Raw genomic sequence first — 25,415 nt, 5'->3', positions numbered from 1 at the left:
TCAGGCCCTGTACACACGTCCGAGAAACTCGACGAGCAAAACACATAATTTTGCTCGTCAAGTTCCTTGTGAAGCCGCCGAGGATCTCGGTGAGCCAAGTTTCCCCATTGACTAACGAGGAAATAGAGAACATGTTCTCTATTTGGCTTGACGAGTTCCTCGTCGGTTTCCTCGGCCAAAAGTGTACACACGACTGGTTTCCTCAGCAGAATACGGCTCCCATCGAGTTTCTGGCTGAATTCTGCCGAGAAACTCGGTCGTTTGTACGGGGGCCTAAGAGCGTTTATTTAAGATAACATCATTAGACCCTCAAATAAAATAGGGCACCTTTTAAAAATGCTTCTAAACGAAAACGCGCCTAAACACTGGTACTGCGTTTAGGTGCGTCGGGAACATCGGCATCTGAACCCATTTTTTTGCCTTCAAAGAAAAGCCTCTAAACGCAACTGCCTAAAAACAACATTAAACAACCCTGTGTACATGTACAACTGGATGAGTTCAGGGGCAGCTGAAAAAAGCGTCCAACTGCCTCTAAACGTCTGTCTACCAGCAGCAGTGTACATGGGGCCTAAGCATTCTGTTGTGGTGCATTAATGTATACTATGACATTCAATGATGTGCATTGCAGTAAGGCAGCCAATTCTTAGAGTGAACACACCCACAGTGAAAGATACAATGCACATGGCACCTTTTTTAGCAAAATCGTTCACCACAGTGCACGGTTTTCACATTTCTAGAAGGAGTTTTTCAGTGCAGGTTTCCTTTTTAGCTGTGCGCTTCTTCTTCTATGACTTATGTTGACATTTAATCCCCTTTTCACCTTCCTAAATTTCTGTCCCATGCAAACTTTATCTCTGTCTTCCTTTTTGTTCTCGATAGTTATTTATTTCTAATAAAGAAGTAGTTTGTGGTTTATAAAAGAAAAATAAGCATCTATACTCTCACCTCTGTGCTGCAGCATTGGTGTGATGATGCAGCTGTCCCATGTGCGCTCTAAGCCCAAGAACTGCACGATCACATGACCACTGATAGCTCAGTTCTTGGTCGGCTTAGAGTGGTGAGCAGTGACAGCCAGTCACCGCTCTGCTCCTTCCGTGTTCACAAGAGCTCCAGGCTCGAGAGGGAACGATCACAGCTGCGCACTGAGAGCCAGAGCCAGCTGTCCATCAGTTTTATCCCGCCAATATTGTTGGGATTTTTCCAGAGCCTGGAGCAGCTCTGCTATGTCAACTGTCAAACGGGTAATAGCCGACTATAAGCTGAATCTGGATAACAGGAGAGCAAAAGTAAGTGCACTCCTGTAACTCACAAGGGAAGTAAGGCCAAAATGCTTTAGCCATACTACGCTTTAAGAGCCAGTTCACACCAGAACACACTCGCTCCTGAGCAGTCAGGTTTTAGCAGCTTTTCATTTGAGTGGGCTGCAAATTGTACTGGGATGCTGAAGGAGTAGTGCACCAAACTACCATGTTTCTGTGGTACCATGGGATTTGGTGTCTGCAAAAACGCTGCATTTGCGAGATGCGTTTGGGATGCAATTAAAAATTCATTGGCATCCTCGATCTGTATTGTTAATTAATAACTTTAAAAAAAATTGTATTGTTAAAAAAAAAAAAAATTGGCATCCTCACGCTCTCGCAGGGCAGTGCGTTGACCAGCAGTGCAGGAAACGTGCATGGAATGCTCCTTTCTCCAACCGCTTTTTTATTGCGAACTGGCTCTTTAGTAAGAAAATTCCTTAGACACACACCTGGTTGTACGAAGAAATCAGACTCCTGATAAGCCTTGTTCTCTAAACGTACAAATCCACATTTTGGTAAATACCAGACTATAGTTATTTTACACCATTGATGTCACACCTGGCCAACATTTCCAAAAACCAGGGACAGGCGGTCTCACTGTACATGTGAAAATTTTAGGTTTATGTGCTTTCTCATCAACAGTCCAAGAAAAAGGCAGGTTATTTGTTTCTGACCAAGCTGCCCTTCTGTGTCTTTGTATAGGGAAATGTGGAAGGTCTTCAGGGGTAGGACCTGATGAAAACCGCTATATAATTTCTGTACTGTACAGGCCTACAGAATACTACAGCACCATATAAATTAGTATGTATACAAATTTACTAACATACGGCCAAAAGTTTTGAGAATGACACAAATATACATTTTTCACAAAGTCTGCTGCTTCAGTGTTTTTAGGACTTTCTGTCAGATGTTACTATGGTATACTGAAGTATAATTACAAGCATTTCATAAGTGTCAAAGGCTTTTATTGACAATTACAGTAAAGCAAAGCTCCACCCAAAAGGGGAAGTGCCGCTTGTTTGTTTCCTCCCCCCATCCCTTCCGCTGCCACATTTGGTATCTTTCAGGGGGAGGGAGCGGGTACCTGTTTTTGACAGGCACCCACCCTTACTTCTGGGTGACTACGCCGCAGCGGGGTCCTCTGTAAGTTCTCAATGGGATTAGGCTCTTAGAAGTTTCTTGACCCAAACGTTTTGTTCCCCAAGCCACTTGGTTCTAACTCTTGCCTTATGGGATGGTGCTCCATCAAGTTGGAAAAGGCATTGTTTGTCACCAAACTGTTATTGGATGGTTGGGAGAAGTTGCTTTCGAGGGATGTTTTTCTACCATTCTTTATTCATGTTCGGGCAAAAGTGTGAGTAAGCCCACTCCCTTGGCTGAGCAGCAACTCCACACATGAATGGTCTCAGGGTGTTTACTGTTGGCATGACACAGGACTGATGGTAGCGCTTACCTTTTCTTCTCCAGACAAGGTTTTTTCTGGGTGCCCCAAACAATCGGAAATGGGGATTCATCAGAGAAGATTACTTTACCCCAGTCCTAAGCAGTCAATTGCTGTACCTTCAGCAGAATGTCAGACTGGCCCTGATGTTTTTCCTGGAGAGAAGTGGCTTCTTTGCTGCCCTTCCTGACACCAGGCCATCCTCCAAAAGTCTGTTGGGTAGATTCAGGTAGGGGCGCGCAAATATAGTTTGGCGTAGCCTAGCGTGTTTACACTACGCCGCCTTAAGTAAGAGAGGCAAGTACATGATTCACAAAGTACTTGCCTCCTTACTTAGGGCGGCGTAGTGTAAATGCGGCGGGCGTAAGGGCGCCTAATTCAAATGGGTTGGGGGGGCGTGTTTAATGGCAATGAGGCTTGACCTCACGTTTTTGACGTTTTTTGTCACTGCGCATGCGCCGGGCGACTACATTTCCCAGTGTGCATTGCGGTTACGTACGCCGCACGGGCCTATTGATTTCGACGTCGACGTAAGCGACGTAAATCCCAATTCGCGGACGACTTCCGCAAACAACGTTAAAATTTCGAATCTCGCGGCGGGAAAGATGGCCATACTTTAACATTGTTATTCCACCTAATAGGTGGAATAACTTTAGGCCTCCTAAGGCCTTACAGAAACGCCGTAAATCGCGCACGTTCGTAAATCGGCATACAAACTCATTTATATAATATACGCCGACCGCAATGGAAGCGCCACCTAGCGGCCATCCGAAAAATTGCAATCTAAGATAGGACGGCGCAAGCCATCCTATCTTAGATATGTTTAAGCGTATCTCTGTTTGAGCATACACTTAAACATAGGTCGGCGTAGATTCTGAGTTAGGCCGGCTTATCTACTGATAAGTCGGCCTAACTTTTACTGAATCTACCTACGTGTGTGCAGATGCACTCATACCTACCTGCTGCCATTCCTGAGCAAGCTCTGCACTGGTGGCGCCTTGATCCTGCAGCTGAATCAACTGTAGGAGACGGGCCTGGTGCCTGCTGGACTTTCTTAGTTACCCTGAAGCCTTCTTCACAACAATTGAACCTCTCTACTTGAAGTCTTGATGATAAATGGTTGATTTAGGTGCAATCTTAATAGCAGCGATATCCTTGCCTGTGAATCCCTTTTTGGGCAAAGCAAAGATGACTGCACGTGTTTCCTTGCAGGTAACCATGATTAACAGATGAACAACAATGATTTCAGCCTCAGTCATTCTACAGCAGCAGGTCAGCTCTCCTGTGAAAATCGCCGTAGCTGTACAGAGGCTGGCGCAGTGGCAGGCTGCATCCTGTGGGAGTGCGCCCGCGGGTCGGGTGGTCTCTGTCTGCCTGCGACCCGTGATTGCCTAGTACAGAGGAGGAAATGGGGATCTGCCAGTGTAAACAAGCGGATCCCCATTCTGCCAGATGACATGTCAGAGATCTTGTGTTCTAAGTAATTGGGAACTGTGATCTCTGTCGTGTCCCAGTGAGCCCATCCCCCCTATAGTTAGAACACACCTAGGAAACACACATAACCCCTTGAATGTCCCCTAGTGTTAACCTCTTCCCTGCCAGTGTCATTTTTTCATTGATCAGTTCATTTTTATAGCACTGATCAATATAATAATGTCACTGGTCCCCACAAAGTGTCATTTGGGGTCAGATTGCTGCCATTACCAGTAAAAACAATAAGAAAAAAAAGTCTATCCCATAGTTTGTAGATGCAAACTTTTGCGCAAATCAATTAATATACGCCTTCTGCGATTTTTTTTTTTCTTTTTTACTAGAAATATGTAGAATAATATATATCAGCCTAAACGATGAATAAATGTGTTTAGTTTAGGAAAGCTCTATTTGTGGGAAAAAAAAGACTTAAATTTTGCAGCAGACTTTGTGAAAATTGATATTTGTGTCATTCTCAAAACTTTTGGCCACAGCTGTACACAGAACAATGGTAGACAAAACTATTGGGAAACATTTTATCATTTTGTAATTTACAGAATTGGAGGTTTATGGGCCATGTCACCCTTCTGTTTGGTACTTAATAAGTTATCTTTCACAATCTTCAATGTGAACTATGCTCACATATTTCATTCAGCTCGCTGAGAGCTGACGGCTTTGTCATCTTTCACCTGTGTTCATTCAGCATTACTCAGTGCTGCTTGTCTGAATAGATTAAAAGCTGATGTATCAGACAGTGTGGTCTGTTATGTTGACAATGTCTGTTAAAACATGAATATGCGTATACGTGGGTTCAATGCTTTATTTCTCACTCTTCTAATAGTGTTTCAAGCAATCCAATATACTGTTATCCAGAAATATGGCCTTTTATCAGTTGATAGTAGGAGCAGTAGGTAGGTTTTGTGAGACTCTGAGCTAGATTTCATTTGTTCCCACTAGGCTACTTCTGACGTGCCATGCCCCATGGACACAGATTTGTGTTAAAACATTTAGCCAATATGAATATTTTAATAGATAAAATGCAAAAAAATGATGAAACGAAGGATTGCCAGCAACACCCACTAAAGTTTTGTCTCTTTAGGCCACAGCCCTGTAGGCCTTTTCACAAATCTGGGCTTGGCAATGCTGACTTATTAACACTTGCTACTATTCATTTCTCTAATAGGTGTAAGTTAAGCAATTGAAGCTTTGAAATCCTTGTGCAGCCTCTGTACTTTGCAACAAATATCTTGATCTCCTATCATTTGCATTACAGGAAATGTGACGAGCAGTACATCCGTTACCCAGATGGCCAGTGGTCCTAGTGGCATTAGCTTGGGTTCTTTCAGTCGCCTTGATGGGATGCACCAGCGGTCATACTCTGTGTCTAGTGCTGACCAGTGGAGTGAAGGTGCTGTCCTAGCAAACTCTGCCATCAGTAGTGGTAAGTACCTTTGTACAAGCACATTTTTACACAGTATATCATGAATTTACTTTAGGTAAGATCAGGAGAATTATATATTATAATGCCTTAGTAAGGTATTTTACTTTTATTCATGAATATCATACACAAATTTTGTACACAAACACACACATATGGCAAGCAAGGTCCATAAAGACATGAATGAGCATGTTTGGAGTCGAGGAACTTGACTGGCCTGCATAGAGTCCTGACCTCAACACCTTTGGGATGAATTGGTGCGGAGACTGCGAGTCAGGTCTTCTCATTACACATCAGTGCCTGACCTCACAAATACGCTTCTGGAAGAATGGTCAAACATTCCCACAGACACACTCCTAAACCTTGTGAACAACCTTCACAGAAGATTTGACGCTGTTATGACTGCAAAGGGTGGGCCAACGCAATATTGAACCCTACTGACGAAGACTCAGATGCCATTAAAGTTCATGTGTGTGTAAAGGCAGGTGTTCCAATACAATAATTTGACAATATAGTGTATATCTGTGCCCACACACAAATACAGGATTCCCCTCATGGTTTGGGGAGCAGGGGGACACTTGGCACCCAAAAATTACTCTGCCTCGATCACCCCCAGCTGGTGGGCTCATCCCTATCACTGGAAAGACCGAGTTAAGGTAAGTAAAGGAGGGCTCTGGGGGGCTGCTGCATCACAGGGGGTTTTTCACCTTTAAGGCTGAGTTCCACCCAAAAATGGATTTTCTGCTTTAAGTGATGGTGACACCTTGACATGCCACATTTGGCATTTCATTGTTGGGGGGGGGGGGGGCTCTTTTTAGAGGCATCCAGGTTCCACTACTTACTGGGGCACTCCGCGCTAGAAAGACTTTTGCCGCTCTTCCCTCCCTCTCTGCAATCTTCTGTGACACATCACAGGTCCCAGAAGATTGCAGGCCATTCACAGTGTGCAGCGCATGTGCAGTGCATGCCCGGCTGTGAGGCCACAGCTGGGCACCCACAGTTACAAGGCTGGTCCTGCAGAGAGAAGGGGGGAAAGGAGCGCGGCTTTGTTCGCCCGCATTGCTGGACCGTGGGACAGGTGAGTGTGCGATTTTTTAAGTCAGCAGGTAAGCTTTGTGTAGCTGCTGACTTTTAAATGGGTAGAACTCCACTTTATTGCATAAAATGCATTAAAGTGAAAAACCTTGAGGGTTTACAACCCCTTTAAGGTATTTAAACCATGCTGAAGAACACTTTACAGGAAAAAGAAGAACAAACTTACTGGAAGCAAATTCTCTTCTGTCCCATCAAATAGCCTTCATTCGCAAGATGCAGCACACTCAACTGTAAGTGCTTCTGTTAGCCTAGGTTAATGTTTCCCAAGCTCTGATAACTTACCAGTATCACAACCTTTAAAAAGTCCACTTTCTACTCTTTTCTGTTAAAAAATTATCCTCTACCAAAACTCACCTTTCATGGTGATGCACATTGGTTTTCTCACATGTATTCACATTCCAACAATCCACCCTATGCCAGAGTCAATGTACATGAAGTTTTTTTTTTTTCAGCGGTGAAGATTTATAACCTTGTTTGGGTGACAACGGTATACAAAAAGTGGCTTTTATACTGATATTTTCAAATTCTTCCTGTTAAGTTCCTAAAAAGGAAGTCTAGTCTGTTAATTGCTAACCATGCTGGCCACCTCCATTAGGACACATGTCCAGCATCATCTCTAAACTGGCCAAGGGTCAGTATAGGCTGGTGCATCCTGCCTGATGGTTAAATTAACAATTCCCCTATCGTACCAACCCCTGCAATGGTATCTGGTACAAAAATCTTCTCTACAGCCACGTTCTATCAATCGAAGATTTTGTGCACATTTCACACTTAGAAAAACACTGTTATCATACTGGCCATTGTCTGCAAAACCTCCACCTGGTTTTGCTAAGAATGTACTAAATGGAAAGTGGTTCCAATAAATAAGCCCCGCTGATACATACTCAATGACCAGTCATGATTGGATTGACTAAACTTTGCAATTCACTCAGATGGTACTGCTTAGATTTAAAGATGAAGGCTGCAGTCCAGGTCCATCCCTGATTATAGGTATGCGTTAATACAGAATATATAGCAGTACAACGAACATTCAGGGGAAAAACTGCCGTTGATTCTATTCAAGGCAGGGAATGACAGATGTTACGGAGAAGATTATATCTTTACATATAGTATGTATGAATAATTTGCCCTCTTCCGCTATTGTTCCCTTTAAATATCTGGCATTGAGGTTGTTAGTAGAATATAGCGACATTCGGTTGTAATTTGCAAAGATAGTCTGGTTCCGGAGCAAAGATTTATTCGGGAATTCAGGTGATGCAGACAGCAGAGGTAGGAACGTGGCCATAACCCCTTAGAAGTGACTGTCGGGGACGAGGCTTTAAGCTTCTTCCAAGAGAAAGGCACTAGAAAGAGAAAGATTCCTCCGAGTGACAATCTTGTGACGGGGGAAACGGAACAGAGGGAAAGCGAGAAGAGAGATGTCTTCAGAGGCGCAAGAAATAATAACAAGGATTCGTGCAGCCAAAAAAAGACAGCCATACGTTCAAGGGAGGGGGGAGGGTTTGAAGATGTCTCCTGTGAGAGACGCTATTTGTGAGCATTGTCACAGAGGAACAATACAGTCTGCAGAGAGCCCAGAAAACGGCTGTATGTGTTTTTATTCATCTAGATCAGGAACCTTTAAAGGAACGGTAACCTTCTCTCCTGTTAATTCTACAACAGTGAGCTCAGGAAAGAATTAGGGGTCTCTCTATTGGGGCTTTATATGGGGAGCATACCTCCTTTTAAAGAATTCAGCTAGTAACAGCATGTCCATGTATGTTTTTAAATGATAGGTTTCAAGGTGACATTGAAACTTGAAGGCACAGTTATGCTTGTCTTATTCTTTTTATTATTGATCCGTCTTGAAATTATACCAGGTTGAAGTCTCTGATGGAACCTGAACTTTCCAGCTTGTCATAGGGCAAAATATGACTAGCATTCCTTGTTAGGGATGTGATACTAGGCCTCAAGATTGCATGTATCTGAAAGAGGAACTTTTCTTGGTTCTCTTACTATTAATCAGTCCCTTTTATTCTTCTATACTACACAGCAAATGCGAAGGGAGAATTTGCTTGCTAAGGCCAATAAGAATGGTTCTTTCAAAGTGGACTTCTCACAACTTCTCATTCTTCACATAAATCAGAAGGGCTCATCATAATGACCAAATCGCATGTATTTCTTTCCTTACAACTACCTCTTTCTTACTACTATTTAAAAAAAAACTCTGTTCCTCGTTCTAATTCATGGTGTAAAACATAAATGAACACCTGCTGCCAAGAGTATTGTGGGTGTTTCACACCATTAAAGGAGAAGTACAACTAAAGCTCGTTTGGCTGTACTTCTCCGGTGGATCACAGGAGTGCAGATTGATCTGCACTCTGGTAACCCGTTTTAAGCAGACGGCAGGGTGAAGCCTTCTGTCAGCTGACATCACAGAGCCAGTCCAGGCTTGGGAAGGATTGCGACCATATGGTCGGGATTCGCATATGGTGTGCTGCTCCCATCCCCTTTACAGCCCAGCGCTCCAGTGAGCGGGGGGGGGGGGGCAGAGCGGTGAGTGGTGACTGATAGTCACCAGCTCTCTGCTCTAGGGAGCGGTGAGAACCTAGTGAGTGGCGGTGTTTGAATGCTTGGTTCTCAGTGTTAGAGCTGGCGGGAGACCAATGCTGCAACCACCTGGGTAGGTATGATTTAAAAACCCCACAAATATCAAAACAGGCTTTAAAAAAACAGTGATTGAGAAAACACACAATAGTCAAATGTCTCCAAGACAGCCGTCTACATTAAAGGTGGACTGGTGACAACCCCAAATATTGTCATGATGGCTAATGGCAAAATATAAATTATATAAGCTCAATGTCCTTAGCTTTTTCTTAACACTGAAGTAGTGAGTGTACAGCTTGTATAACAGTGTACACTGTATTTGCCGTTCCCTCAAAACACAGCCATTAATGTCTAAACCACTGGCAACAAAAGCGAGTACACCCCTAAGTGAAAATGTCTAAATTGGGCCCAAAGTATCAATATTTTGTGTGGCCACCATTATTTTCCAGCACTGCCTTAACCCTCTTTGGCATTGAGTTCCCCAGAGCTTCACAGGTTGCCACTAAAGTCCTCTTCCACTCCTCTACGACGACATCACGGAGTTGGTGGATATTGAAGACCTTGCGCTCCTCCACCTTCCGTTTGAAGGATGCCCCACAGATGCTCAATAGGGTTTAGGTCTGGAGACATGCTTGACCAGTCCATCACCTTTACCCTCAGCTACTTTAGCAAGGCATTGGTCATCTTGGAGGTGTGTTTTGGGTCGTTGTCATGTTGGAATACTGCCCTGCGACCCAGTCTTCCGAAGGGAGGGGATCATGCTCTGGTTCAGTATGTCACAGTACATGTTGGCATTCATGGTTTTCGCAATGAACTGTAGCTCCCCAGTGCCGGAAGCACTTATGCAGCCCCAGACCTTGACACTCCCACCACCTTCCCTGACTGTAGGCAAGACACACTTGTCTTTGTACTCCTCACCTGGTTGCCACCACATACGCTTGACACCATCAGAACCAAATACGTTTATCTTGCTCTCATCAGACCACAGGATATGGTTCCAGTAATCCATGTCCTTAGCCTGCTTGTCTTCAGCAAACTGTTTGTGGGCTTTCTTGTGCGTCATCTTTAGAAGGGACAACAGCCATGCAGACCAATGTGATGCAGTGTGCGGCGTATGGTCTGAGCACTGACAGGCTGACCCCCACCCCTTCAACCTCTGCAGAAATGCTGGCAGCACTCATACATCTATTTTCCAAAGACAACCACTGGCTATGAAGCTAAGCATGTGCTCTCAACTTCTTTGGTCAAACATGGCGAGGCCTGTTCTGAGTGGAACCTGTCCTGGTAAACCACTGTATGGTCTTGGCCACCATGCTGTAGCTCAGTTTCAGGGTCTTGCCAATCTTTTTATAGCCTAGGCCATCTTTATGTAGAACAACAATTCTTTTTTCAGATCCTCAGAGTTCTTTGCATGAGGTCCCATGTTGAACTTCCAGTGGCCAGTGTAAGAGAGTGAGAGCAAGAACACCAAATTTAACACACCTGCTCCCCATTCACACCTGAGTCCTTACAACACTAACGAGTCACGTGACATTGGGGAGGGAAAATGGCTAATCGGGCCCAATTTGAAAATTTTCACTTAGGGGTGTACTCACTTTTGTTGCTAGCGGTTTAGACAATAATGTCTGTGTGTCGAGTTATATCGAGGGGACAGCAAATTTAAACTGTTATACAAGCTGTACACTCGCTACTTTATATTTGTAGCAAAGTTTCATCTCTTCAGTGTTGTCACATAATAAAACATTTACAAAAATGTGAGGGGTGTACTCTTGTGAGATACTGTATATAATTAGTGAAAGAATATTTAAACATGAATTTAAATATAAACTTTTTATCAAATTAATAATTGACCCCTACAGAGCGATGGTTAACATTTACCCCCATCAGGTACCTACCCTCACAAAATTTGACTTGCCCACACAGGTTATTCTCCCTGGTGGTTTATACAAAAGACTAAGCTAAATGCCCCAAGTACTTAAATCTGCAGTCAGGTGACCTGCCCCAGATCTGTACGCAGCCTGAGTGGGTTCTTCTTTGGATGCCCATATTGTTGCCTGGTGACATGGACTTCCCATTTGCTGTCTATTACCTCTTTTTTTTTTTTTTTTTATCTTTTTATTGAGTATAAAACATACAAACAGACCACATCAGTAAACCTGCCACAGCATTGGGATTATACCCACGCAGGAGTCGGGCCTGGTAGGTTCTTAAAGACTCCAGTGTCAGTGAGATGATGTCATGGCAACAGGCCGGAAAAAGACAGTTGGTAGTGGGCCCAGACCGAGTTGGATATCCGGTTTTTAGTTCTTTATTCTGGAAGAAGCCCAATGGAGTGTCTTAATACACTGGTAAAAAAAACAATAGCTTTGGAAGGGTATATAAAAAAAAAACAGGCTGCTAATGGGCAAAAGCGCAGCTGGGTGGCAGGCAACACATTTTGCCTGAAGATGGGTTTTGAAGACTTGACTTACATTTGGGTATTACATATTTTGCTGAACCCTTCTACAGATTATGCAATAGAAATAAATATCAAGTGCAATGTTGTAGCATTGTATACAGAAAAACTACAACATAAGCAAGCATTACCCCAGAGCATTAGGTGACCACGTTATCAATTAACTAAATACAATGTAAACGATCAGCTAGTAAAATATAGATGTTATATTAATATAATTTGGAATATTAGCAATTAGTATACAACAATATAACTAAAAATGAGTGAAGAATAAATACTTGGAAAGTGCTTAAAGTTGTTCTAAAGGCTCAAGGTGTTTTGCCTTCTGTGTGCAGTAGCCCACATTGACTTTAATATCACTTTAAATGTGGGATAAACTACATGTAGCACTTTGTCCAATGGTGCTAGGTGCATTGTAAGTCTAGTTATCAGGTTTCCCATGTCCCTCTCTCCTCCTACTACGGCTGTTCCGACAACGGCTTTGAAGGAAACGGCTGATTCAACTTGTCTTGGCTCAGACCGCTTTCCGCAGACAAGCGATATCAATAAGATTTCCAAGGCTGTTGACCCCCCCCCCCCCAATACGCTCCCTATCTAATGATCAACATCTGTTGAATAGGGTTGTTGAAAAATATTTCTTATTCAGTGGCTGAACAGTGTATTCTGACAGAGTTCCAATGCCAGAATACAATGTTGGATGAACGGAAAAATAAAATCCATCTCTGGCCAGATGACTACTGGTCAGTATTTCATTCTCCCTGCTGATTGGAAATCTCTGACTCGGCAGGGTGCATGTTGGAACCTGCACCGAGGCCACTGCTTCCACAGAGAACTGAGCTTCTGTGCAGCTTGCTGGTAGGAGATAGGATTTATAACAAAGACTGAGTCTGCGTTCTAAAGAAAATTAACTGAACCTTTTTGTTTTGATGCACCTGCAATGTATTTAGCTGATTTAAAGTGGTTGTGAAGGTTGAAAGTTTTTTACCTTCATGCATTCTATGCATAAAGTTAAAAAGCTTTCCTTGTGCTGCTCCCCCCACAGCTCCCCCTCATACTCACCTGAGCCCCCTCTCTATCCATCAATCTGCACGAAAGCCTCAGCTGTCCTGGGTCTCTCTCTCCTCATTGGCTGATACAGCAGAGGGAGCCATCGGCTCCCACTGTTGTCAATTACAGCCAATGAAGAGAGAGTGGGGGGGGGGGCAGGGCAGAGCCGTGGCTTTTTATGTCTTATGGATGCATAGAGCGGGGCTTGGGAGCAAGCATGCACCAGTTCCCCCATAGCAAGCGGCTTGCTATTGGGGGTACTGGTAAAGGTGGAGGAGACAGGTGTGCCGGCTGTGGACCTGAGATAAAGAAAGAGAATCAAGGCTACTCTGTGCAAAACCATTACAGAGAGCAGGTAAGTATTTTTTTTTTTTTTAAACAAACCTTTAAAGTGGAAGTAAACGCTCTTGGTTGTTTTTTGCCTATAATAAGGCTTACCTATAAGTACAGTAAATGTCTCCTAAACGTGCTCCGTTTAGGGGATATTTAGTTGCAAAGCCACTGATGACGTCACTGGCACATGCTCTCTGAAGGAATGGCATACTTGTGCTGTTCCTTGAGAGTCATGGGCTGTGAACAGCGGCTCCAGCGCACATGCGCAGGAGGGACATCATGACGGCTTGTTAAATCAAAGGACTGGAGCCTGCCAACCCGGAAGAAAGACTGGGTACAGATAGAAGCCATGTCAGCAGTGACAGCGTGCCGCTGGAAGGCTTTGTTTTAAGCAAAGTATCACATACTAGTACATTAAAACTGCTTGCAGTTTTTTTTCTTTATGTGGTTTACTACAGCTTTAATCAGCTGTCGGGTGGTGCCGCTGCCATTGCGGGTAAGGGTACCTGGCAGTGTAGCCTTGACCCCCCGAAAGGTGTCAATTGTGGCACCGGAAGGGGGGTGGAACTCCGCTAAGTTCAGTTGGACTTGATTTTTTTTCTTGCCCCCATACAATGGGATCATGCTGTAGAGTTTGGCTACCCATCACTATGCAGACTGACCTAGGTGTGGCAAGTATGGAAAAGCAAGCAGTACACCACATTCTTGCAGCATTAGAGTCACCAGCAGTCCAGCAAGCGCCTTGAGGCAATTAAGTTTGCATTTGTTGCGCTATACAAGTTACTCACTCACTCCATGACCATCCAATTGATCCAGATGATGGTACCATAATGGCCCTCAATAGATGGCTCAAATATCAGTCTATACCTTCTGCATCAAGCCGAATTTAAACTGTGGGTGGCAGTGCATGAACCACCCAGCTTGACAAAAGTAAATTTAAAAAACAACTGACCTGAGTGGAAGTTTATCAGCTGAGCAGTGACTGCGTGCCATCGGTTGCAGTCACTGTTTGGTAATGCCGTTGGTTGTGGCGATTCCTGTTGGCATGTATGGAAAATCCGATTGATTTTCTCTCGCTCAGCCCATGGGCTTGAACTTTAGAGAACCCAGCAGTGTATTTTGGCCTTAAAGGTGGAGATTGTTAGTGATAGGTTATGTATGTTCGTAATAAATAGTCATTACTTGACCATTTGCTTGGTATCTTCTTTCCTTTAAGCTAGAAAAGAACCTCCTGGCTTACCAGTTTTTGTGGGTGTACAAATCCCTGATATTGTGGAATACAAGCCCATGAGTGACCTTTATTTCACATTGGCTGCAGACAGCCTGTGGACTTCCAGCTTTGTGGGAAATCCCCCTTGGTGGGTATATGACCTGTCTTTAATGGCTGCTAAAGCCTCAACATTAGCCCCCCAAAAGCAGATTTGCTGTTTGTAGTAAACCAGCAAGCAGTTAACTGCACCAGCGTAAAAAACTCATCAGGAACATGACAAAAAAGGAAATGAGGAATAATCAGGTACTTGGCAATGCGAGAAAAATGATAAATGCTTCTGATATTCCCTTGTAATAAAACTTCCCCCCCCCCCAAAGTGCCCCCCACCCTTCCCTCCTCCTTCAGACTGTGAATTCAGTGTCTCGGCCCCCCCACTTTCTGGCTCATCGTTTCATACTTTAAGGTTTTTTTATTTCCTATTTTTGTCATTTACTTCAAACAAGAAAGATCCTTTTAATTTAAACTTTCTCTCTTCCCTTTTATTAAAAGGTTCCGAATTTAAAAGCGCTGTGTTAATGTGTGTGTGATATCAGCGGGGCTGTAGACACAAGTTTTTCTCTCTTGTTTCGTCTTGTTCTTCTCTATCTTTTGGATTTAAATGTCCTTCTTTGCTAGTGAATATGCTGCTTATTGTCCCTGCTTTTTGTCCAAGACAAAATAACACACATTGGGTCTTCATTTTATTTTCTGATTTCAATGCTCTCTTCCCCCCTCCTAGCGTTCAATTAACGGCATGCATGGGGGGCAGAGTAAAAGGATCTTATTTTTTTAAGCAGCCTATGTTTCCCTGTGGCTTCAGCCTTTGAAAGCCGCTCTGAACGTTTCCTAATTAGATAAATTACTTTATGTGAAGGACCACAAAACAGGAGGTGCTGGTAAAGGGAAAGAATGTCAGTGAGGTCTGGGAGGGGTATCGAGGGGAGGAGGAAGGAGTTGGAGGATCTGATGTCAGCTTCTGCCCGCTTTTTGCCGGCTGTGTGGTATCTGCTACCTGACTTGTAAAATTAGCTGTCTTGTATGATTTGTCAGTAGAGCAGTGAAGCTCTCAACCAACTCCAGTCATTGAAATGATTCCTAGGTGTAATAACCCCTTAACCACCAGAGCACCTGCAACCTGTGGGTAGTCAGAGGTCCCATGTGCATTGTGAAGATGGTTCAGAGAGCATATACCTTATAATAATTGCACAATAAGTGCTCTGTCTGTCCCCATGGTCACCTGTAGGGAGTCTAAAATAGCGCCTCTCAGGTTTCTCACAGGGTGGTAGAGAATTTTGTCAAAGGGCATCCAATACCAAACAACAAAGGATAACATAGTGGACATTGTAGTTCAATCATTGTGGAAGATAAATGCGGAGTAAAGGGGAAAGCAGAAAGTTAAAATACCTGTGTGAAAGTATCAAGTGAGTAAAGGGTTAGTCCATACACAAACACTATATAGCAATCACAAAATGAACTGATAAATTATCTTTTGTACCACCACCCCCTTTTCTTTAGAATGTAAGCTCTACAAGCAGGGCCCTTCTGTACCTTCTGTATTGAACTGTACTGTAATTGTGCTGTCCCCCCTCTATATTGTAAAGCGCTGCGTAAACTGCTGGCGCTAAATCGTGTATTATAATAATAATAAATTATAGACTTGCATTTAATTTATTGCTGTTCAGTCAACCAATTTGAAATCTTTTTGTTTTTGTCTTTTTTTATTTAGAGGCCATAGGGTAGTGTGGTTTAGTAATTGAGCATCTGTTATGTGATCAGGATTGAGTGAGTCCTTTGTATAAAGCACCATTTTAAAGAAAACCTTTCCTGGAGGAAGCGTTGTTGAATTCTGATTCAGTGAATGCCTTTTGCTTGGCTGTTGTGCTGATTCGCTTTCTAAAAAGTCAAGTATGGGACTTGGAAAAACCCCCAAAAAAATCATGCTTGCCTAGATGGCTGCAGTACAGATCCCAACTGCGGTTGTCCCCCATGGCCTATAAAACCAAGATCTGACCAATTAAACACTACTGATCGCTCAGTTCTTGGTCTTCAGCCTTCAGGGAGCTGGGCACTGTCAGCCACCAGCTCTCTGCTCTGTTCTCCTCCTCCAGCTCCCACTAGAGCGCTGAGCTGGCTCAGGCTCTCAGCGGCTCACTGAGAGGCTAAACCAGTTGTTGCAGGTAGGAATACATTTTCTGAATATCGGAGCGTCATCGGCACCAGCTGATGATTTAGGCTTTAGGGAGAATCCCAAGCATATGGTCAAAATCTTTGTAGAGCCTGCAGAACTAAGTGCACTCCTGTGACCCACAGTAGAAGTATAGCCAAAAAAACTTTGGCCTTCTCTTTTTAAATTACCATTATCTCACGTCTATGGGCAACTTTAGTCATTCAATTGTCATGCTATCTATGCTAAATATGACCAGATCATTCATCTTGTACCTCTTTCACGTGTGGGCTGATTATTTTATAAGATGTCATCTTTTTATTATTTCAATAAATAATTTATATAGCTCCACCACTTTGCACAGCATTTTACCAAATAAAGGAAAAAATAAAGTTGCAATACAAATTAAAGTGGTTCTGAAGACTAAATTTTTTTTACCTTAATGCATTTCTTCCATTAAGGTAAAACATGTTTAGGTAAAAGTTTTGCCCCCTCAGCCCCCCTAATACTTAAGTCCTCACTCGATCTAGCGCTCTGCAATGGGTCTTTCCCCTCGCTTCCAGTTCTCAGAGAGTTTGCTGCGGCAGCAGGAGCCTTCGGCTTTCGCTGCTGTCACTCAAATCCTGTGACCAGGGGGTGGGGCCAAGCCACTGCGTGTCTATGGACACAGGCAGCTCTAACCGGGGATTGAGTCTGCAGGTGTGCCACAGGAGGAAGCAGCTTTCTATGGTGGCACACCAAGAAGAGGAGGAGTCAGGAGCACCAGCACCAAAAAGACGAGGATTGGGTCCGCTCTGTGCAATTCCATTGCACAGTACAGGTAATTATAAACCTCTTACAATCTTTACACTATCACTGTAGAACAAGAGGGTTAATTGGGCCCTGCTTGTGAGGGCTCGCAATTAAAAATGAAGGGGAAGTGATGCAGAAAGGTATTAACAATGTGTGAGCTGATGGAAAAAGTAAAAGTTCAGTTGTTTGCTTTAGGAAGGATAGGTTTCCTGAAGTGATGAGTTTTCAGGGATTACTGAAAGGCTTACTAGAATAGGAGATAGGTGGACAGATTCAGATAGAGGAAGAGGCTCTGGAGAAGTCAAGGAGGCAAACATGGGGGGGAAGTGTGATGAGGCAGCTAAAGAGCAAGGAGATCTTTAGAGGAGCAAAGAGGACAGTTGGTGAAATATGGTAACTTGGGCAGAGATATATTCGATTTTATTTGAGTATGCTGAAACCAGCGAAAAAATTGGCACAGAGGAATGGTGGACACTGGGGGGGGGGGTTGGTAGTCTGGATGAGTCTGGTATAATTCTGAGATTGCTAGTTAAGGAGGTCAGCACTTAGAGTACACATCTGCATGTTTCTAGTAGATGTCCATATTCACCTGTAATTTTGTGAGCTGGGGCAGAAGTGACTAAATCTTGGCGAAATCCGCCACTTTGGTAAAGATTTAACGGTTTGGAGGTACCATTAGAAGGCAGTAATAAGCATGTCCAATGTCAGATGCACCAAGCTTGCTGGAGAACTTTAGTGTAGCTTGCAAGATTTCCTCCTCTTAATGAGAGATGGGGAGAAAAGGCGTTAAGTAAGCGTATGCCACGTCAATCTACTGTAACACTCTATTAACCCAGGGGGGCTCTAGAGCAGCAAACAAGAGGCCGATGTCTGCTTGTCCATCAGGAAGGGGCATTTGTGTGTCTATGCCTAACCTAGGTTCCTTCTGTCTTGGTGTGAAATTGTCACAGAGACAGAAAGTGATGGGATCTTTCCAAAGGTGACACCGCAATATTTATTCTTTTATTTAGACTTGCAAGTGAGGAAACCTCTCTCCATTGCTATTAGTGGTGCTTTTAGCATCCAGCACAGTCGGCAGGTTTCTAAATATTTTACTATTTTGGCATGACTGCAGTTATTGCAACGATTTTGTACTGTTTTGGGTATCCATGGATGGGGCAGTTATTCATCTCATTTGACAAACTTCTTTGGCTTTTTTTGTGGACAGAAACAATTGCAGTCTGCTAATAAACTAGCAAGTATAATATGCACTGTTTTTCAGCTTCAGACAACTGCACAAAATGAATTTCAGAATGAAAATTTGAGCAACTCAGCAGGTGTCATTAAAGTCGGGGGGGGGATGCAAAATGTCTTGCTTGACCAGAGGATGCCTACAAGTGGTTAAAAGCAGCCTTCTGGAGATTTAAATTGCAAGTCAGTTCATAATTGGGTTATTTGCCAGCCCAGAATGCAATACAGCATATGGTATTTGTGGACTGGCAGAACATGTGGTATTCTGTCATCGGAGATAAGTTGCCACATCTCCAACTTTCCCAGAAACTAAATGATTGTACAATAAGTTATGTGTGTCCTTGAGAGCAGGCCAGTGACGGCAGTGAGGGTTCATTTCCCTGCTGATATTTATGGGGATTTTATTTTATTCTTGCTCATCACAAACACGGAGCTGTCTGAAGCTGCTGCCCACAGGAGAAGGGTATATTTTGGTAGAGGGTGGGACACATTCTTACAGTGGCAATAAAACAGGACTGAAGGTGTGAAGTGATATCCATAAAAAAACAACTGAAGGGAAAAAGCGCCGTGTAGAAAGACCACGTCTCTGCTTCATATCCCCTCCTCCCTGTATCTATTATATTGCCTGCTCCATCCTATGCCTCTGTTTTGGCTTCTCATTGTTTAATGAACAAGCTGTTTTATTCTTCTATTGTCCATTTTATTTCTTCCCTTGTAAAAGAAATAGGCTGATCCCATGGTCTGTTTCATTAGTTTTGTAAGGACTAATAGGAATGACGCAAAGTTATGCAGGTTAAATGCATTGCCGTCTGTAGACCTGTAATTTAAAGAGACACCGACATTACGATCTATGTATCCTAAACAGTGTCTCTTTAAAGTAAACCTTATTGAAAGTGACATAAAGGGCTGCCTCTCCTGAGCTCTCATAAAAATGATTGTTACCTGGCTGCCATGCAGATCCAGTTGCTTCTTTAGTACTCTAACCCAGAGCAGGCAAGGAGTTAAGGTGTTCTAACATGATATTAACTTCACTTGCTGCCTGTCCTCAATGAATATGTAAAAAGAGAGGTTAGCAATACATATAATCCAGCATATAGCCTCCATGTTTCTCTTAGTACAAGTTTCCTTTATAATGAGTTACTGACCTGGAACGAGCAAACAGCCCAACCTGCATATGGGTTTTTGGTCACCGAGTGAGCCATAGGATGCGAAGAAAACTTAAGTTTACAGTCCATCCTATTTTTATCAGGTAGGTTCACATTAAAAAAGATCTGAAAATGGACCACAGACTTGGCCCTGGACTTTTCCCCTGAGGATTTGTCAGGCATTTGGCATACAACTCACAAGGTCTCTCCTAATGTAGCTGCCCTGGAGACCTTCCATAAAGTTTTATCAAGATGTTATTTAGTTTCACACAGAGTAGCAAAGTGTGTCCTGGGCTATTCACCAACCTGTTTTTGAGGGTGTAGGGAGCCTGTTGCATACATCCACGCATGGTGGACTTGCCCCATTTTATGGTCCTATTGGGAGGACATTTTCTCAATTCTTTTCTCGTTGTTTCAATTCCACCTGATCCACAAATAGCCGTGTTTACTTTCATGCCCTCAGTCCTGACCAGGAACCAATGTCATCTTTTTTTTTTTTATCAAAACTGCTGTGAAACAAACTATAGCTAAAGACTGGAAGATGCTGGCACTTTGCATAATATATACATCTAAAAAAATGAGTTGCGCTACCACCAAGAAAAATATGATAATTACTAGTGAAAAAGAGAAAGTTGTCGACAAAAAAAAAGAATTGTCCTTAAACGTGTTCAAAAACACGAAAAGTGTCATTAAATATTCAAAAACACAAACATGAAAGGAGTATCAATGATTGTTCATCAGATAGGCACATATAAATAATCACAGGAATCATGGGTCAATGTCACAGTCCGTATATGCTCAAATAAATAAACAACACAGAAACGGCTTGACTGCAGGTGAAAATACTCAAACGTTCTGTTCATCAAAGTAAAATGTTAATTGGGCATGTTACAGTAACCTCATATGTGCAGTGAATTCCTTTTTGTCTTGGTGGTAGCACTATTTTGATCAGGCTGTTCCCATGTTTGAATTCCAGACACTGGACTGGGCGACTCTGTGTGTTCAAGTCCTAGCATCTCTAGCACTACAAGCCCCAAACTAGATCCACCACCGTCTCCGCATGCCAACCGCAAGAAACATCGCCGGAAGAAAAGTACGAGTAACTTTAAAGCTGATGGACTTTCCAGCACAGCTGAAGGTGAGACCTTCCCATCTTTCCTACCCATCTTAATGTTTGAGACACATAAATGTCACTTATCCCTCAGAGAAGGAGAAACGTACCGTAAAGGTAGTTCAGTCACTATTACCACTGCCATGTGTCCTCATACTGTATTAAAGCATGTGTTGCAGCTTCTCCGTTTGTTCCATCACATTGCCACACGGGTCTCTGTACTGGTTAGTTCAGTCACATCAGCTGTTCCATTAAGTTAGCCTATTGCTGTGTGTATTGTGATGGTATCTTTATGCTCTTCTAAGGAGTACATTGTGTCCTCACTTGTAGCAGTATTATGAGATAGGAAAAACCAGAGCAGAAGTGGAACCCAAAGCAAAAAAGGTTTCATATTTAAGGGGTCATAATCGCTACAAGACATGGCTGGATTGTATCTTTCAACGCAACCAAAATGCAAAAGAATGAAAAAATGCATATCGGTGGTACCAATGTGCGCTGGCAAAAAAAAATCTGACAATGTTACATTACATTGCAGTGTAATGCAACCAAATTGCTTGTTTCATTTTTCCAAGTGTAGTCTCATTGCTGTTGCCAACAGTCCCAACTTTGCAATAGTTTTCATTAAATACATCTCTTATAGTCGATTGAAAAATGCAGATAACCGTCCCGGGTAAGAAACGTGAATGTAGATGGGTGCTCAGTCTATCTGTAACCAACCCCCCCCCCCCCCCCCCCCCCCGTTTCCAGCTTAAGGCTTTATGTGAACCAAATAGACTTTGGAGGTCTCTGAAACAGTTTAAAGTATTCAATGAACCCCATGGCCAACACGCTCATTGTGTGCATAGGCAGTGCCAAACAGAAGCTGACGCAAGTGTGTAGCACACATTCTGCTCATGCTATGTACATGAACCCATATGCTGTTCGACCTTTTGCCATGTCTAGGCATGCCTACACATGTTATAATGTCCATGTTATTGATCATTGTATTTAATTGGATAATGCATTAACATTATTCCATACTTTGTATACATTTTTTCAGCACCCAGTTGATTGAATTCATACAGTACAGCTGAATGTATTTGTGTGACTCCCACATGTGTTTCTTGTTCGTTTGTAACCATCACTGGTTTAAAGCCATGTGCATTTTAATTTTAAAATCCTAGATCTTTTTTTCATGTTTATATGTAAGCATTTGGAATTCCCTGATGAAATCCCATACAGCAAGATACATCACTTGTCCGGTCTAGTTCAAAGATATTGTTATGAATGGGATAAAGCTACCAATGGCCAGCAGATAACCATCCCTAGGTCTAAGGACGTTGTGTCTGTGGTGACTTCTGCAGGCAGCAGAGGTTTCTGCTCAGTGTATAGGCAGGCATTCACAGGCAATACAATCCTTACCAAAGGTAGCTTGGTGGTTTGGATTACATATACACTATTCAGTAGTTTTCAAACACCTGTGGGTTACATACAGGCTAATACTGGATCATGTAATACACCTGGCACTCGTGTTTAAAGTGTTTGTAAACCTAGGGAAAAAAAACGAAGGCCCTGTTCCTTTAAGGAGTGAATAACAGCACAGTGCTTGTTCTGTGCAATTCTTCTCTTTCTGGTAATAAACCTGTTCGATTCCTGAGTCCCCCTGCCTATGCTGACCACAATAATCATGGCTGCTAAACCCAGACTACCGTGGTCAGTTTACGTGTCTCGTCATCCGCAGCCCTGCTCTCTCCTTTGACAGTTTCTCCCCTCTCCCTCCCTGTCATCGTGAGATCGCGTTCCTCCCTGCCCCTCCCGCCTCTATTCAGCTACATAATGCAGCACATAGGAAAGCAATCCCATGCAAATATGCTGCCATTAATGAAAGTGTAAGTGTTTGTAAGAAATCAATAGGGGAAATACCTTTTCTGATACTGCAGCCGTGCAATCACATGATTACCCTGTGCTGGCCAGCCTCGCTGTATGGAGAGAAGCAGGAGGGGCGGAGATTACCCTGTGACATCAGCCGGCCAGCAGAGGGGAATCTCGGCCCCTCCCATTTCTCTGCAAAGATCGAAGCTGGCCAGCACAGGGCGATCATGTGACCGCACAGATGCAGTGTCAGAAAAGGTATTTCCCCTGTTCATTTCTAGGAAGCATACTTTCAATAATATGCAAAAAAACTGTAATATTGAACTCATAAATGCCAGAATTGTCACTGTAGCAGCGCTTCAATCAAACCCCCGTTTTAAAGATAAAGTGCATAAAGAAACAATAGTGTAGCAGCTGGGGGTGGTTGTGATAGGTCAGAAAGTCTCTGTAGCAGTGCTTCTTTCACCAAAGGATTAATCACCACGTGGGGGGATTCAAATCCCCTTTTGGGAATGCACTCACCAGAACTGTAAATCAATTAAGCATCAAATCACTGTCATCTCCACCATTTGCGCTGCAACTTCCACCAATATCACCAAGTCCGCAATGCATATGAAAAAATAAATGGCCACATAGAGTAGTACAGTTTAAAAGTTTATTAACAAAACCCTTTGTACCCTGTTATACATATGTGTACCAAAAAGATAACATAAGCAATGCAAATAGTGAATGAGAGCGCTCAGACTGTATTGACCCTGAAGACGTCTGTTTACCAGTTCCTCTGGCGTCTTCCTGGTTCATGGTCTATGGAGCGCATGCGTCACTTCCGGTTGGTCGATAAGTCCTGCTCTGACGCATTACGTCACTTCTTGACTTCGTCTGAGGGCGTGACTCCTCCCCATGACAACCGACTTTTTTATTATTTTTTTGCAAAAATTAAAAAAACAGACAGGCTGGTTGTACAGAAATTGATCAAGACCATAGATGGATTGAAATTCAGCATGTACCTGCTGAACCGGCCAAATTTCAATCCATCTATGGCCTGCTTTAGTAGGGTGTAATCATGTGTAGTCAGGCTTAAGGAAACAAGCAGACAGATGTAAATGGGGTCTTAAAGAGACTGTAAAAGCCTTGTGTTTTTTAATTAAAACAACAAAACCTGTTCTGTACAGCAGTTTTTCACAGAGCGGCTCTGATCCTGCTCTTCTGGTGTCCCCAGCCGACTCTTCAGACACCTACCTTTCTCTGAGTGCCCCCATAGCAAGCCGCTTTCTATGGGGGCACTCATGCTAAGTGCTGTGTGTGTCCATAGGCTCACGCAGCGTGGCTTGACCCTGCCACCCCGCTCTCTTCTCTGTGGATTTGACTGACAGCAGCAGGAGCCCAATGGCTCATTAAAGCCTGTAAAGTGAATTCAGCAGGAGGACAGAGTGGGGCTGCCTGCGGGGACAGTACTGGATCAAGAGTGGTGTCAGCTAAGTGTTTTTGGGAGGGGGAAGGGAGGCAAAGAGTTTAGGTTTTTTACTTTATTGGAAAGGTACAAAATATAATTTCCTCCTAATTTTTGTATATATAAAAGTCCCAGTATAATTTTTTTCAGAAAGATGATCTTTATGTAATACACTGCTATAGAATGCCCATATTTTCCTGCTAAATACTCTTGTTTATTCTTCCAGGCACCCTTGCTGTTTGAGACACAATATCTGTAGAAGCTTTGGTGAATCACTGTGATTTAAACCTAAAGAGCTCTAATTAACCCTTTTGAAATGTGATCCTAGTTAAAGCTCTCATCCTGACCATAGGATGTGCAGGGTCTTATGTCCATTGCTGTTCCGCACCTGGACATCCTGTGTGGTCATTCTGTGCACCTGTATTGAGAGCCTTCCGATCTCCCCATAATTAGAGATGAGCAGAGAGATCACAGCAATAGTAGTGTGATAGTCATTGATTTCTCTGTGGGCAGCAAGGGACCCAAGTGAACTCCGCCAAAACAGTGTATGGAATGATATTATTTGGAATACTGAAGCTGTAATCCCAGAATGTCAACTTCGTTTTAAAGGGCCGAATGATTTTCAGGTTTAATACAAATGGCATAAACAAAATAAGTGAATCAGTGACTGTGGCATCTTTGTAAAAAAAAAAAAAAGAAATAATCTTGAAATGGACCATTTTTAAAAAAAAAAAAAATCAAGCAGTTGCACTCCCCTGGTGTATCTGTATCATACACAAAGGGGTCTTGCATCTATTGTACACCAAGCAGCATGTCTATCTGAATTCTACCTAGAGCAGAGACTCTGTGTATTATGCACAGGACATTGTGTGCTTTTAGTTTTTAAAGATCAATCAAGATGCATCAGTATTATACTCAAGGTTTTTGTGTCTCTACTTTATACAAAGGACTGTGTGAGTATTTTGAAGGGGAGCTTTACCATAGGCAAGAATTACCAAGTGCGTTCATTGTGTTTGGTTTCATGTGTGTTCGTTCTTGCCATGTTGTCTGGCATCATTTAAGTTTTTTTATGCAATGTGAAAAAATACTGCACATTCTGATGACCAACACAGCTACTTCATATGACGGCAGCATCCGATTATTCCATGCTCCCATGATATGACATCCTAAAACTGTACAAAACTGGTTCTCAGCTTAGGATGAACTGATGAATACACAGTTAAATGTATATATATATATATATATATATATATATAT

General features: G+C 42.9%; 1 protein-coding gene across 10 annotated transcripts in view; it reads left to right on the top strand.

The window, feature by feature from the left end:
* The window catches only part of AGAP1 (ArfGAP with GTPase domain, ankyrin repeat and PH domain 1), a 579,218-nt gene that overhangs the window by 462,369 nt on the left and 91,434 nt on the right, over positions 1-25,415 (top strand). For 9 of the 10 annotated variants that reach the window (XM_040357546.1, XM_040357547.1, XM_040357545.1 and 6 more), the window contains 2 exons: positions 5,486-5,653; positions 20,723-20,884. In XM_040357546.1, coding sequence (XP_040213480.1) covers positions 5,486-5,653; positions 20,723-20,884 — 330 coding nt within the window. The remainder of the gene's footprint in view (positions 1-5,485; positions 5,654-20,722; positions 20,885-25,415) is intronic. The other variant, XM_040357544.1, reaches the window with a different exon arrangement.

Source organism: Rana temporaria, chromosome 6 (assembly GCF_905171775.1).
Source record: "Rana temporaria chromosome 6, aRanTem1.1, whole genome shotgun sequence".
In the NCBI taxonomy this organism is placed as follows: domain Eukaryota; kingdom Metazoa; phylum Chordata; class Amphibia; order Anura; family Ranidae; genus Rana; species Rana temporaria.
This window is presented reverse-complemented; position numbering and strand designations above follow the sequence as displayed.